The sequence below is a fragment of the Vulpes vulpes genome, chromosome 11 (genome assembly GCF_048418805.1).
Source record: "Vulpes vulpes isolate BD-2025 chromosome 11, VulVul3, whole genome shotgun sequence".
Taxonomy (NCBI): Eukaryota; Metazoa; Chordata; class Mammalia; order Carnivora; family Canidae; genus Vulpes; species Vulpes vulpes.
The window spans coordinates 48,815,694-48,833,053 of NC_132790.1; the positions used below are offsets into that span (position 1 = coordinate 48,815,694).

At 34.7% G+C, this 17,360-nt stretch overlaps 1 protein-coding gene across 5 annotated transcripts in view; it reads left to right on the top strand.

Moving 5' to 3' along the window:
• CNTN5 (contactin 5) overlaps positions 1–6,400 on the top strand; it is a 1,288,935-nt gene extending 1,282,535 nt beyond the window's left edge. For all 5 annotated transcript variants that reach the window (XM_072726266.1, XM_072726270.1, XM_072726267.1 and 2 more), the window contains one exon: positions 3,627–6,400. In XM_072726266.1, the coding sequence (XP_072582367.1) occupies positions 3,627–3,730 (104 nt within the window). In that variant the 3' untranslated portion in view covers positions 3,731–6,400. The remainder of the gene's footprint in view (positions 1–3,626) is intronic.
• Positions 6,401–17,360: the final 10,960 nt, after the last annotated feature.

Below are 17,360 nucleotides of genomic sequence, written 5' to 3' on the forward strand. Positions count from 1 at the left end.
GCTCCATGCACCAGGAGCCTGATGTGGGATTCGATCCTGGGTCTCCAGGATCGCTCCTTGGGCCAAAGGCAGGCGCCAAACCGCTGCGCCACCCAGGGATCCCTAAATAAAATATTTTAAAAAAGAAAAGAGCAACCATTCCACTGAGGTAACAAGAAAAGGAAACCAAAGATTTAATAAAGTATGCAAATCTCTCATTAAGAAGATATTAGGCAATTTTCCCTAAAACCCTTGAATAAAAAATATTTAATGTGCATTTAATTCTGGGTAATTATGAACATTATTTATTGAGTAATCATTGTCAAGCAGAATTGTCAGCCTAAAGGAAAGTGTCCAGTGACATCTTGTAGGACTCTGCATGTGGCTTTGCTGTATTCAACATATTCATTCATCAATTTGGATTAAAACCAAAAGCATTGCATATGATTTTTTTTGATGCCACAAAGTGAGATAGAAGGGAAATACAAAGAAGAAAATAATTAGACTGAAACGTTGAGGAAAAGCTATTGACATAATATGTGATAAATAAATTCTTACCTAAAAATATCGATGAGATAAGTAAATTCTTACATAAAAATACAGGATATTGTTAGAACAGTTGATAAAATTTGAATAATGTCTATACGTTAGATAACATATAAGTCTCTCTTTTAAAAAAAATTGTACTGTAACTATATATGAAACTTATTTTTAGGAACTATACATTAAAGTATTTAAGGATAGGGCAGCCCGGGTGGCTCAGAGGTTTAGCGCCGCCTTCAGCCCAGGGCGTGATCCTGGAGACCAGGGACATCGGGCTCCCAGCATGGAGCCTGCTCCTCCCTCTGCCTGTGTCTCTGCCTCTCTCTCTCTCTCCTCTCTATGTATTCTCATGAATAAATAAATAAAATATTTTTTAAAATAAGTTTAAAGTATTTAAGGGTAAATGTACATCATGTCTGCAACTTACTTTCAAATGGCTCAGAAAAAATGTATGTATTTATAGAGAATAGCAATGCAGCAATGATGAAACAAACATTTAAGGAATCTGGATGAATTCTTTGTTCTATTTTTACAACTTTTGGGTGCTTCTAAAATTATTTCAAAGTGAAAAGCTATAATTAAAAAAACACAAGACATAGGAAATCTGACATTTTTCAGAAATTCAGATGAAAAGACCTAATAATTTAAATACATTGTGGCCACACTCAAACTTAATACACTTTATGATTCATTTATAAAGGTATAGCTTCAAGAGCAAAAGACATAATAATGTCTATACTTTGATTAGTACAAATGAACTGTTTAAATGTGGGTGTTAAATTTTCAACAGCACCTTGACAGACTAAAGATTATTTTTGATAAGTGAAAAAGATGACAACTCTCTGCTTGCATCAGAAGTCTCAAATTTCTAAAAACAATGATAACAATGAGCATTTACTGAACCCTGATCATGTTCTTAGCCTTACACTAGGTGTTTTCCTTTTTTTTTAAAGATTTTATTTATTTATTCATGAGAGACACAGAGAGAAGGCAGAGACAGAGGCAGAGGAAGAAGCAGGCTCCTTGCAGAGGGTCCAATGTAGGACTTGATCCAGACATTCAGGGATCATGCCCTGAACCAAAGGCAGACACTCAACCACTGGGCAACCCAGGGGTCCTTCGGTGTTTTTTATATAATGTATTATCTTATTTTATCCTTCTAGCAAACTCCTGAGTATTCTATTATTCTCTGACTCCCCAAGGTTCTTTTCAACTCTAAGACAACCAGATTGTAAAATATCACTTGGACAATATCAGCCCCAAGTTTGAAAGTACTTATAAAAACATTGATTCTTCCATTGTATTGTAATTTCTATTCCATGAAAAACAAATTTCAACTTTTATGTTTTAGTTTAAAAAATATGGCTAGGGCAACCCATTTTCTGAGTTTTAATAAAGTGAAAATTCATAATATTGTCTATCTCAGATCCAACAATTGGTTTAATTCTTATCATTTTCCCAAAACCAAAACTCCTAAGAAGTTCAAGGACTCACTTAATAGCTAGTTGGTTTTGCAACTGGGACTAGAGCTTACTCCAGTGTTGTTGCTGTTTGTGTTTTGTTTTGATTTTTTATACAAAATAATCTTTTTGCTTTGTGGATTCTTTGTGAAATTTGAGATATAGCCCCTACCTAGCATTCTGAAAGTGAGATGTTTATGTAAAAGTGTCACGTTAGTCAGTTTAACAAGGACTCTGCCACTCTCAAATAAACAGAAAAGTTGTTTTCACAGTTTTTATTTATGCTTATTTATGCATGCTTACATGCACATACCACTCCAGGGAAGCTTTGTCATCATGCCTTTCTTATAGTTCACATATGGCCATGCACTTCACAATAATCCCCTTTGTACAAGGTGAAATACATGTTACATTCTACAGTGTGTTGATTAATAGTTCTATTCGTGCTTTAGCTATAAAAATCTTCGAAGGAAAGATTTGCTGCTGCTGCGTGTGTGTGTGTGTGTGTGTGTTTCACCAAGCAAATGTTCCCTCAGCTCTTAAATAAACATCTGGATTAAAAATTTGGACACTATTTCCATAAAAATCAAAATCAGGTCCATTAATGGTCAACTCTGGCCAGAGAAGATTTCTTGACAGAAGGATGATTTTAAAAATTAGTTGGTACATTTATTTTATGATTAATCTATCATTAAAGTTTTAATCAAGGCCAATCATAAGAGCATCTGTTTCCACTAATCCCAGATGAATGACTTTAAGCAAGTTCTGTTATCTAAGCTTCAGCTCCTTCATTGGCAATAGAGGGATAACAACAATATTTACTGCATAGAAATGTTGTGAGGATTGAATCAGATGATATGTATAAGGGCTCAGTACAGTGCATTGCATATAGTAAGCACCCATTAAATACTGATCATGTTGATCATGTTGATGATACTTCAGACTGCTGGCTTGAGGAAGTTAGGTCTAAGGGTGTGGAGCTTAATTATGTGGAGCTATCAAAACTACCTTAAACTAATCTGTTCAGATCAGCGTGTTTAATCAAACAGCTACTCTAGTACATTAACTGCATACAATGTTTTGTTCCCAAGAAGGAAGAATTTCTCCTGGGCATAGGTAAGAGTAATGAAAGATGGCCCTCCTTCCTTTGCCAAGTTTGGTATGAGAATCTAGAATTTAAGCCTACTCAACTGAAACAATCAAATCAGTGGTGAACCCATAAGTAACTTAAATAATTTTATTATTATTAAGTTCAAAAATTGACTGAAGTAATTGAATTATGAATTCTTATTGCCACAAACTTTTGCTAATTATTCTTGCTCCCTCTCCTGTAGACACTATAGAAATCATTTTATCATTCATACCTGGAATTTGAGAAGTCACTGCATGATTGGTGAAAATTACACTAAATCTCCTGAGTAGATGTGTTTTTTAGAGGTGATATAGCCTTTTAACACAGTATTCCATATATAATTTTGCTTTTCATATCGTTTTTGGAAGCCTCATGCAATGTCTTGTTATATGAGTACACTCATCAGAAACCAATGCATGTTACACTCCTTTGTCTTACATATCTAAAAACAACTCTTTCCTAGATCAAGCAAAATCAAAATTGTTTCATTTAATGCTTCTCTATTTTCACAGGTGGAAAAATCACTAGTGCCCAGTCGACCCTCCACACAGTCTCTCCATCTTCATTATCAATAACATTGCTCTTGGCATTGATGATTCCCTCAGCCTCTTGGTGAAAACTGCAGACTTACTTTGCTTTGCTTTATCTTGAAAATAGCAGTGAATAGAGTGTAGTGTAAGTGGAGACCCAGGACCCTGGGATGAGCTTTAAAAAGTTGGGACTACACCCAGTGCACTTACAGGAGGTTGGGGGGAATATTACTTATCCATCAGGTTTCTCTTTGGTTTTGTAAATGGAGAGCGCAGTTTTTGTTCCAATAAAATATGCAGATTGTATGTAATGAATTTTTTGCAAGCAAAGGTAATTTCTGTCAAATGTATTCTTTACTTTTTTAATATGTTGGAATTTGATTTTATAACTGATGACCATAAGTGTGTGCCACCCATTTGTTAAGTAAGTGGTCTCTAGCAGATCTGTTTCACATGGAAATACAAAACTGAGAATGAAAAGTTTGCTAAAGACTCTGAGTCTACTGTTTTTCATTTTCCCTTTGGATTACTATCCCAATTGACAAACTAGTAAGAGATATGAGAAAATACTTCAGTTGTGTGATCCATTATAGCATAAATACACAAAAGTTTTTTGAAAAATATTGTGTTACTGCATAGTGAAATAACAAAATTTGTCAATATGCTTATTCTATATGCAAGTTCTGTTAGGGTAGGGAATAAGCCATTTACATTAGTGCAAAGAAAATAAAAAGTGAGTCCAAGTGAATTTAAGTGCTATTGTTTTTCATTAATTACTGTTATCTAGCTGCAAATATAATAAATGTTTATTTTTAATAACAAAAGATTAAAGTAAAAAAATATATGGTCACTAAAAACTGCAGTCACTGGTACGCTTCCAAGGGTGCTAATTTGAGAACAAAATAAATACAGGAAAGAGCTTTCCCATTTCCCCACCTACCGACAAAATAGATGTTGCTTAATAGATTAATAAAGTCCAAGGTTTTCTTCTAACTGCCAACTATTTTAAGGACAATGAAAATTTGTTGTTCAAATAATGATGCATACATATAGTTTGTGAATTAAAAAATGTTTTAAGCAAAACAAATAAATTTTGATGTTTTAAACACTTCCATGCATCACATACCACCTATAAAATGTTACCAACGATTAAAAAAAAGGGCCTTTTGAATAAATTAATTTTTTTATTAAGCTGTGGAAACATGACATCAGTACTGGGCCTCAGCTAGTCTAACTAGCCATAGACTGCTTGGGAAATGTTCCCCATTTGCTACTTTGAGGGGTCACCATGGACTACAGTGACTCTAGATAGTTGGAAATTCAAGTGAAAGCTTTCTATCTGATGATATATAGAAGTTCCAACTGCCACAGTTCACATCCACCCCAAAAAATGCCTGAAGGGATAGTTACTGTAAAGTCGAATGCCAAAAAGGAGCTTGGAGGAACTAGTTTTACAGATGATGTTAATATGAAAGCAAAAACAGTTTCTTTTCTTTTATAAAACCTAAGCCCGTTAATTCTGTTTGTAACATCCTTAACAGTAAGCAAAATGAAATGATATTTAGCTTGCACTCCTGGCTTTAGAGGTTAATCCTTATAGAATCAGGATATATTGGAATTTCTGTTCTGAACATCATAAAAGATTGGTTTCAGAGCCATAGCACAACCATCTAAGTTGGTTACTCATTCTGTTTGGGAGGAATTAATTCCAAGACACCTCTAAAACAAGAAGTGATTTAAAAGCTATTTTTAGTTAACAGATTATTATAGTAAATTACTACAGTTGTTGAATAGTGAAGCCTGTGAATAATAACAACCAAGTGGCCTTCTTTGAGTGGGAGAAGACTTTCTTTGCCTCTCCTTTGGAGTGGGAGAGGCTGGACTTTGCAGATAGAGGAAGGAATACAAACTACTTAGCAGGCAAAATATAAACTCTCATGAGTACAGTGTAGCTTGCTGAAGCAAATTGTGCATCTGGAAAAAAAAGATACATCAAGAATATTAAAGAATGGGCAAGAATTTTACTTCATATTTGCTTAATCAATTCATTTTCTTTATTTTCCATGATGCTTTATACTAGATTTAGTGAAAGACTTTAAAAATTAAGTTATTACTGAACCTCTCATAAAAGAAAGCCCAATAAAATATGTCAACATATGGCAAATGCAAATTAACCAAGATTCCCAACTAACTGATGGATGGTACACATCTGATAGAATATTTACATGTAGAATGTCTGATGTATTCTTGCAGGAATCAGAGATTAGGGATGTTTTTATTCAACCTGCACAGAATATGTATTTTGCATCCTAAACCTATAAAAAAAGGTTTAAATGTTTATGTACTTATGTATTACATACTTGTTACTTTGTAGAAAGCAGAACAGTATTCCTTATCAAGGTACCTTATTTTTCAGCTGCAGTACTGAGTGAGCTTTTTCTTGGATGGTATGGTAACTGCACAGTCTTAAATCATTAAAGAGACTGTATTTTTGTATAATGTCAATTGAGCTATGAAGGAAAAACCACTCCTCATATTAAATTAAAAATTTCATGAAAAGTGAATGTTTTGCATATCCAAACAAAGGAACTATGGACTCCATGTCAAATCATTAAATATATTGTATACAATCTGTATATATACTCTATATAATGGTATATATCATGTGGAAGGCACAGTCAGATAATAGTTCTCTGTGTACTGTTCTTGTAACATTAGATCTTTTTAATAAATAATTCTCTTTTTATTGACTTTTATTTTCTCTCCTGTCAGCTACATGAGTGACTTTATTTATTTCATGCATACCACAGTATGATCATGATTATGGTAGTGTTTTCATGCTGAAAATACCACAATGTCAGTACTTTGCATGCCATTATGATTTTAGGTTCAAAAATTTCCATAGATGTCCATGTTAGTTTCAATTCAAAAAGTAGAGGCCATGTCAAAAAGTAAACCGAAGAAGAAAAAACAAATGGAATAAATTTAGGGTTAGATTCATGCTTTATTTCTTCTCAGGAAAGGACACTTCATCAAGTGAGTTTTGTAAAGAGTTTGTTAAATGCATAATTATGCTTTAATTAGAAATTGTCTATCCTAATCTACCCTAGGTATAATTCTTATAGAGTTATTTATTCTTTTGTGCTTCCTTAGCACCATGTGTAATTTCTGTTATACCAGCAATCATATGATTTACAATGATTTGTTTATGAATGCTTCCCCTCCACTCTCTAGGCTATTGATCCTCTAAGGGACTATACTATATTCATCTTAAGATTTCTTTCATCATTACATAAACAGACCTAGCACATATCAACTGAACAATTAATTGGATTTAATTTAATGTTGGCCCTAAAATTTTCCTATAGAACAGGCTTCCTATACCTCGGTGATCATCTAAATCACCTAGAAACCCAAATATCAGAGTTCTGATTCGGTAGGCCAAAGACAAAGGAACTTTATTTTCAAAACCTCCTCAAATAAAAAAAATGATACAACAATACTAAAGGGAACTGGGAAATAACTAGTAAAATTTTGCATGGATTTACTCTTTGACCTAGCAATCATATGTCTAGGTATCTATCCCTAATATAGACTAGCAAAAATATGTAATATTAAGGGAATAAACAAGGTTCAAAACAATGAATATATGCTTTCTTTGATGTAAGAAGTGGAAAAATATATTTATATGCTAGTACTCTCTAAAAGAAAAGGGAAGAATAAACTTCAGACTAATAAAAATTGTTGCCTATTAAGGAGGGAGAAAATGGGATGTAGGAACAAATATACAAGTAAGGTCTTCTTCTCTGTACTTATTTCATAGTTTTGACTTTAGAACTATATAAATGTTTTACATTAATTTAAAAATTAAATTAAAAGAAAACCAAAGCAATCTCCACAAAATAATATAAACAGAAAATAATGAAACTAACTGTATGTCAATCAAATTGTTGATAAGTTAAAATTTCTCTTTGTGGAGAATTATAACCACGTAGATAAGTATTTCAAGTCAGTATTTTGAGAGTATATTCCTAATAATACATACATACCAAAGGCCACACACACACACACACACAACACCAAAAAGAAATCTTGACCTACATTCATTATCTTGTGAATAGCATAACTATTATAATTATTTTTTAATTAGCCAATATATGAATATAAATGTTAAAGTATTAGAAGGATGGATTTTCAAGACAAAAGAGATACACATCTATAAAATTTAAGTTAAATAAAACCTGCAAACTTTGATTTAGAACTATCAGTATGGATTCATAGTTCATTTAACCTTATTCTTAAAAATAATATATTTTTAGCTTTGTTCTACAAAAGTCTAGAAGAGCAGTGAACATCCTAAATGGAAAAATAATACAAATAAATAAATAATACACAAAATGTGATGTCCAATTTTCATTTTACACCAAAGGAAATTTCTTGGAACAATGGCTGATTTAAGGTCTCAGATAGGAAATGTATGAGATGAACCTGGGACTTTTTACTTACTTATAAAGACTATCATTTATGTGGAGACTTAAATACCTCCCACCAGCAAAGATGGGATAACTTGAGCTCAAACAATGACAGCAATGGTAGAAATACATATATTACATATCTATGATTTCATCCTAATATATACACAAATCATTGGTCATCTCTGTTAGATGCAAGATTATTATTCTGAGAATTGTTATAAAAATATAAAAAGGGCAAGAATTGAATATTCTGCCTTTCCAGTAAGAACTGTGTCTCAGGATAATCAAGTAGTTAATAAAGAGTAGCTCTACTTTATAGAAGAATCACAGCTGGGACTTCTGGGTGGCTCAGCCGTTAAGCGCCTGCTTTTGGCTCAGGGCATGATCTTGGAGTCCCAGGATCGAGTCCCTCATCAGGCTCCCGGCATGGAGCCTGCTTCTCCCTCTGCCTATGTCTCTACCTCTCTGTCTCTCTGTGTCTTTCATGAATAAATAAATAACATTTTAAAAAATAGTTTAAAAAAATCACAGCTAATAAATGCAAAAGGAATGATAGAACTAAAAAAATTACTCAGACAATGATTCTTGATAAATGTTAAAATCATTAGTTAAAATGCTGGTGAAGAACCCTGCAATAAAAATTTCAGGCTGAACCTACTGATTTTAACATCACTAAAAAGAAGACACAGAGACATTAATAAGATAGAATAGAAGGTAAGCAGCACTACCTCTTTAATATTCTTGCCAAAAAATTTCATCATGAACTTGAGTTTATGAAAACCTTAGCTCTAAAACTAATATTACACTGTGTGTTAACTAACTGGAATTTAAGTTAAAAAAAAATAAGATTTTATTTATTTATTCATGAGAGACACACACAGAGAGAGAAAGGCAGAGACACAGGCAGAAAGAGAAAGATGCAGGCTCCATGCAGGGAGCCCAATGCAGGACTCCATCCCAGGACTCCAGGATCACACCCTGGGCCAAAGGCAGGTGTCAAACCACTGAGCCACCCAGGCATCCCTAAGTAAAAAATTTTTAAAAACCAAAACCAAACAAACAAACACCTGTAGGCCTAACTGCTGGTTAGCAGGAAATACTGGAAAATTAATGAACCCAAATAATACCACAGGAAGAAATCATCTAAATCCTGAGTGTGGTATATTCTCCAGGACAAAAGATTTAGGTATTCCAAAATAAATAGCATGAAGTTTTAAAGTAATAAAAGGAACTGTTAACACATTTAAAATAGCCTGAGAAGCAATATCTGCAGAATGAAATTGTTTAGACCTTATTGGGATCCTGATTCAAAAATAAAACAATCATAAAAAAAAAAAAAAACAGCTTTAAGACCATGTGGAAAGTTTGAATTTGGTCTGGGTACTAGAATAAGAAGAGGAAATAATAATGTTACTGACAGTTACTTTTTTAAAAAGGCTTTATGAAAGATACATACACAGTATGTACAGATAAAATTGATATGATATCTGGTATTTGCCTTAAAATATTCAATATCTGGAATTTCCTTCAGGTCCCTTCAGTTTCAATGCAAGGGATCAACCAATACCTTGACCTGGAGCACTGGGTACTACCCTTTAGCTACAACTTGCAAAGCCAGGCGAACCAGGCATACCTCTAGGGCCCTGGTGCTTCTCACAAATTTGTATGTAGATCAAATGTCACAGTTCAGGACATAGGATCTGGCTTCCTAACTAAATCTTAAAAATACTGGATGATGTAGAATAAAAGTGCAAAAAGTTAATCCTCAGAGGGTCAACTCTAATCAGTGGGAAATTAGAAACAGATAAAGCCAAACAGATCGATGGACTCCTCTCTTTGCTCTCCTATGGGTATCCCCCAAAATAATTTCTTCATACAGCCTATTTGAAGACATCTCACGTGGCCATGAAGATATATTTGGTAAGGATGTGGCCCCATCAAAGCTTAGCACAAAGCAATAAACTGAGTATACATCATCTTAACCTTGCTTTGCCTTCTTTCCTTTTTTTTTTTTTTTTTTTGAGATTTTATTTATTTATTCATGAAAGACACAGAGAGAGGCAGAGAGATGCAGAGGGAGAAGCAGGCCCCTTGCAGGGAGCCTGATGCAAGACTCAATCCCAGGACCCAGGGTTCACACCCCAGCCAAAGGCAAATGTTCAACCGCTGAGCCACGCAAGCATCCCTCCTGCCTGACTCTGTTGACTTTACTCATGTTCCCTGAGATTGCACCAAAATCTACTTACTAGGGAATCTGACCTAGACAGTCCCTATTCATTAAAGGAAACTATGGCTTCCTGAAGAAATAGTTCATTTGAGGACTAGGGCAAGAATTATACAAGATAAGCCTGTATCATATAATAGTGCCAGAAAGCAAGGAAGTTAAAAAGGCAAATGGTGTCATGTTAAATGGACATAGGATCCACCTTGAAAATGTTCCCAGTGGAAGATGGAGAATAAATAAGATTTGGAATTCACCACCTGAATCTACTGATTAATTTTAGCATCACTAAAAGTGAGACATCATATGCTGTTGACCACCTCATATGTAATATGAAATATATAATGCTATTATAAAGCATTCTTTATTTTTAAAAAATCCTGAATCCTGAATTTAGTCACCTTCTATATTTATCAGTTGCAGAAATTATAAGAAATAGAAAAAAATCTTTATGAGACTATAAAGAAGTAATTGGCCAAATCTGGAATGTGGGATACTCTTCAGGATAATGAAACATTTTATTTCATAAATCAATATCACTAAAAAATAAGGGAGGAATCCATTTGCTTCAACGTGGATGGAACTGGAGGGTATTATGCTGAGTGAAATAAGTCAATCGGAGAAGGACAAACAGTGTATGTTCTCATTCATTTGGGGAATATGAATAATAGTGAAAGGGAATATAAAGGAAGGGAAAAGAAATGTGGGGGTTTCCCTTTAAATGAAACTTAAGAAATTTAGTAAATTACAATGACCATGTTCAAATTCTGATTCAAATTAGCATTTATAATAAATTATATTTGTGAAATAGCCAAGGGAAATGGGATATGGACCAAATAAAACATTATACACTAATTTTGTTAGAAGTGATGGTGTATTGTCATTATTTTAGGTAATTTTTCTAGAAAGAGATGAAATGATATGATGGAAGGGATTTACTTTAAAACATTGCAGAATTAAAGAAGTATGAAGGAAAGGAGGGAAGAAGGAAGGAAGGAAATTGAAATATATATATATGAGGAAGAGGGACACCTGGGTGGCTCAGTGGTTGAGTGTTTGCCCTTGGCTCAGGTCATGATCCTCTTATTGTTTTTTTAAATATTTTATTTATTTATTCATGAGAGACACAGAGAGAGAGGCAGAAACATAGGCAGAGGGAGAAGCAGAACTCAATCCCGGAACCAGGATCACACCCTGAGCCGAAGGCAGACGCTCAATCACTGAGACACTCAGGTTTCCCTACTAAACTATTAGGAAGAAATTTTACCAATTCTCTACAATCTCTTCCAGAGGATAGACACTAAGGAAATACTTCCAAACTCATTCTATGAGGCTAGCATTACCCTCATTCAAAATCAGACAAAATATTACAAGAAAAATAGAGACCAATATCACTTATGAACACAGATGCAAAAATCTTCAACAAAATATTAACAAATGAAATACAACAATATACTAAAAGAATTATATACCATGACAAGTGGGATATCCTAGGTTTGTAAGACTGGCTCAACATTCAATAATCAATTAATGGGGGATCTCTGGGTGGCTCAGCAGTTTAGCGTCTGCCTTTGGCCCAGGGCGTGATCCTGGAGTCCCCGGGATTGAGCCTCACATCGAGCCCCACATCAAGTCCCATATCAGGCTCCCTGCATGGAGCCTGTTTCTCCCTCTGCCCGTGTCTCTACCTCTCTCTCTGTCTCTCATGAATAAATAAATAAAGCCTTAAAAAAATCAATTAATGTAATTCATCATATTAAGAAGCTGGAAAAGAAAAATCATATGCTCTTATCAATAGATACAGAAACAGCATTTGACAAAATCCAAAACCTATTCATTGTACAAACTCTCAGTGAAATAAGAAATAGAATAACTTCTTCAACTTGATAAAGAATATCTACCAAAAAATCAACAGTTAACATCATATTTAATATTGAGACACTAGAAGATTTCTCCGAAGATTGAGAGAACAAGGCAAGGATGTTTCTTCTCACCACTCCTTTTCAACATTGTACTGGAAGTCAAGAAAAGAAAAGAAAAGTATACATATTAAGAAAGGAAAAATTGTCTTGATTCATACATGACATTATTGTCTATGTAGAAAATCTGAAATAACCAATGAAAAAACTCCTGGGGGACCCCTGGGTGGCTCAGCAGTTTAGCGCCTGCCTTCGGCCCAGGGCATGATCCAGGAGTCCTGGGATCGAGTCCCACATTGGGCTCCCTGCATGGAGCCTGCTTCTCCCTCTGCCTGTGTCCCTGCCTCTCTCTCTGTATCTCTCATGAATAAATAAATAAATAAATAAATAAATAAATAAATAAATAAGGACAAACATTATATGTTCTCATTCATTTGAGGAATATAAATAATAGTGAAAGGGAGTATAAGGGAAGGGAGAAGAAATGTGTGGGAAATATCAGAAAGGGAGACAGAACATAAAGACTCCTAACTCTGGGAATAGAACTAGGGGTGGTGGAAGGGGAGTAGGGTGGGAGGTGGGGGTGAATGGGTGACGGGCACTGAGGGGGGCACTTGACGGGATGAGCACTGGGTGTTATTCTGTATGTTGGTAAATTGAACACCAATAAAAAATAAATTTATTTAAAAAAAAGAAATAAAGAAATAAATAAAACACTCCTGGAACTAATAAGCTATTATAGTAAGTTTGCAGGATATGAGGTTATCACACAATGTTAATTAATTCTCTGTATATCAACAATAAACAAGTGGAATTTATAATTCAGAGCACAATAACCATTTATAGTAGCACCCCCAAAAATGAAATATATAGGTATAAATCTAACAAATATATATACATATATTATATATATGAGGAAAACTACAAAAGAACAAAATCAAAGAACTAAATGATTAGACAGCTATGACAGGAAGACTCAATATTGTCAAGATGTCAGGTCATCTCAACTTGATTTATAGATTCAATACAATCGCAATCATAATTGCAGTGAACTATTTCATAGATATTGACAAACTGATTCTGAAGTTTATATGGTGAGACAAAAGACCTAGAATCACCAATACAATCATATATCTATATATATAAATTATAAATCAATAATTCTGGGATAATGATGATGATAATAATAATAAAGTTAAAAATCTTCATCCTTAGTTGGGGCCTTTAGTAAATGAGAAATCTATGGTTCAAGAAGATTATCACAGTTTCTCTCCTCTTAAGTTTAAAATCTCTCCTCTCTTCCATTTTTTACAACCTATTCTTCTGATCCTATCATGTTCGAAGAGATGGGACTGGAAAGAAAAAAGCAAGAAAACTTCTTACTGAACCAGCACTAATGTAAAATGACTTTCTGTTCTCTGAGCTTAACAGTTTTAAGGCTCATTCTCTATCTCACTGACACTTCTATGGGTTCAGAGAACACTCTAGGTTTATTTGACTCCAATTTCTGTATTGTGAGAGGCATATTTTCCTCTGGCTAGTTATTTCCCCCTCAATCTCATCATTGCCCATTGTAATGTTATTAGGAAGAATTTAAAATAGCTTAAGGACAGCCCTCTCTTCTATATGGCCTACTTCTGGTGTATGTGAAACACACACAAATCCTTTGCTGCATTGAATTCTGCATGTATAGACCAAACTCAAGGCAGTGAGCTTAACTCCAGAATCAGCAGCTCGGCTACCGACTCCAGCCCTTTAAATTTCTCAGCTGGGAGTTTAAAGCAAAACAAAGTAAAACAAAACAAACCAACAAAAAACCAACTCTATAGTTTCAGTCTGTAGGCATCACAAATTAAGGTCTCTGAATAGTCTCATTGAAGTACCCTCATTAGATAATTGGAGGTAGGGCACTCATAGCCTAGTTCTCTTGATGCCTCTTCAAAAATCCTCTTCAACAGTCTGTTTCTTGTCTCAAATTTTTACATTTGATGTAGGTAATGTATATTAGAATCATGTAACTGCTTTTGGCTATTTTGAAATATCTAAAGGTTCTCTGCCATCCAACTCCCTTTGCTATCTGATGGCTATTGACCCAGTCAAAACACTTCTTTTAACATCCTATTATAAAAAGTTTGAAAAAATGAGTGAAATAGAACTATGCTTTTAAGGAATTACTTTGGTTGTTCTGTAAAAAATAAATCGTAGAGGGTGGAGGCAAATATGGAAGTACAGGAAGGCTTTTAAAGTAGTCTAAATTAGAAGTAATGCTGAGACAGACTAGAGTTGGGAAAAGAAGTCACATGCCAGATATATTTTCAAGTTAGAGCCAATAAGGCTCACGATTCTGTAAAATGTGTGAGGAAAAGAGAGGAGTCAAGGATAACTACCAGATTTTCATCCTGAGGAACTATACGAAGAGTATGCCATTAACTAGGTAAAGACGGGAGCAATATGTTGTTTAGAGAAGTAAAGAATTAAGAGTTTACACTTGACGGGATGAGCACTGGGTGTTTTTCTGTATGTTGGTAAATTGAACACCAATAAAAATTAATTTAAAAAAAAAATTAAGAGTTTAATTCTAGACATGCTAAGTTTCAAATGACTATTAAATATCCAAGTAGGAATGTCAAAGGAACTCTTAGATATAAAGTCTAGTGCTCAATAGAGATCTAGGAATTAGGGCTAAGATTACATATTTATAGATTATCAACATTTAAGAAATATTAAAAATTATAAGATACCTTGGATATTGAGAGTAGCTAAAGGAGAAAAGAGAGTAAAAGATTTAGTAGTTTTCAGGCACTTCAAAATTCAGATGTTAGAAAGATGAGGAAGAACCACCAAATAAGACTCAGAAGGGGTATCCACCCCCAGGGTCTCTGAAAGGGAAAGCAAAATATTAAAGAGTGGTAAAAAAAAAAAAAAAGTGGACATTAGGCAAAATGTTAAAGGCATAATCTCCATTTCCACATGTTAAAAACTTAAGAATTGAGAGAAGAGGCACATACAATTGTTGGTTCAAAGTAAAAAATTTCATGCCCTATAACATAGCAGCTAGCACATCCACAATGTTTCCTCATTGGTGATACTTAAGCTGAGACTTGTAAAGCATCATCGAAGGTTTTATAAAGCTAGCAAAAAATCCCTTATTACTTTGTCATTAAGCATATAGCAGTGTTATCCTATTATTGAAAGAAACAGTGAGCACTATAATTATAAAAATTCCTTAGCATGCCTTTAACTATGGGTTCCTGAGTCAATCGTAGGTGATGAGTCTCATTAAAAAACAATAACAATAATAAATTAAATTTAAAAAATAAGGTAAGTGTCACAGGTTTATCAGAAATAGAAAGAGGAAAATATGTAATTTTCCTTTACTATCTGCATTCATCTGTTTGCTCTACATAGAACAACATCTGATGGACAATGTTCATTTTTAAAGCTGAGTTCCCAGATTCAAGCTTTAATGTGCTCCCCCAATTAACTCTAACAGTGCTTTCAAAAGATGGACTTTGGGATCCCTGGGCGGCGCAGCGGTTTGGCACCTGCCTTTGGCCCAGGGCGCGATCCTGGAGATCCGGGATCGAATCCCACGTCGGGCTCCCGGTGCATGGAGCCTGCTTGTGTCTCTGCCATTCTCTCTCTCTCTCTCTCTCTCTCTCTCTCTGTGACTATCATAAATAAATTTTTAAAAAATTAAAAAAAAACAAAAACAAAAAACAAAAGATGGACTTTGACTTTGCCCATTTAATGAACAAATCCAATCAGCCACCCTATTAGTGAAAATGGAAAAGAGACCTCTTTGAGAATGATAAATAACTAACTGCAAAGGGAACTTGCATACAGGAATTCTGTTGCCTCTCAGCTAAACTCATGGAATCAGATTCATGAGAAAATAATGCCCATTGTTCAAACTTCCTTCCTTTGATGGGAAGCTGAGGCATCACTCACCTATAAAAGTTAAAGGCATGAATTTCTTGCGTAAAATGGCCTTTGGTTCACTTGAGGAGCCTTTGAATACCAATGCTGATCAAATAGAAGCCGAATAATCTCTGTTCAAGTCAATAAAGTAACACACTGCATTACAGAATTAGAGTGTTAAATACAGATCCCTGGAATGGGAGGATCACATACCATAGCCTTTCTTTGTAAGATCTTAATCCAAGAATGCATTCCCCTAAATCCTACTGAAATCAAAAACTATCGTTTATATACAGGTATTGAGGTACAGATTACTATGTACTAGGGAAATGTGCCTGAGAAACTCCTCATCACCTCTGTTTCTAGTTCACATTTCAACTTCTTCATGAACTTTTAAAAATTCCCCATTCCTAGTCTCTCCTTCTCTGCTTGCACAGATTCACATCACATTGATAGCACCTATTCACATTTTCTTGTAATTATCTACTTATAAGTCTATTGCTCACTGTCTGTAAACTTAATCATTACTCTATTCCCAGAGTGCAGGTTAGTCCCACAACATAATGGGTTTCCTTAATCATCTCTGGAATGAATGACTGAATGAACATGGCCCTGTGATGAGGTATAAAGAACCATGCTGTGCAGGCAGCATCCAGTTCTCAGCCCCTGGTTAACCTTCAGCTCTACCAAGGAAGCATGTATGTCTGTCATTCTTACTGAAGTGGATACTGTTTGGTGTCTTTTTCATAAAACTTTTACTATTAGTATACAGACACACGCCTCAAACCCCAACCCCAGTTGCTGTATTAGCTGAAAACAACTCACAGCTAATTTCTTCACCAGTAAAGGAAATTCTCCTGGCTCCCCAATGCAGACCTCACTTATTGCTGGGAATGAAGAGAAAGCAAGGAGATACGAAAGACGAGACCCCTTAACCCAAGGTGGGACAAACACCTGTGGTACAAATTCTGTGGCATAATAGGTGTGCCAGAGCTTTCCTGAGGGATAAGAATAAAGCCAGTCTCCAGCTAACACCGCATTTTTCTTAGTTTTCCTCCTGCCTAATCCTATTTTGCTTACTTACCTCCTCCTACAGTGAATCATTTGAAAAGGGATCTTCATGTCAGGTCCTACTTCAAGGTATTTTACTCACCACATCTGGTATTTGAAGTGGTTCTAA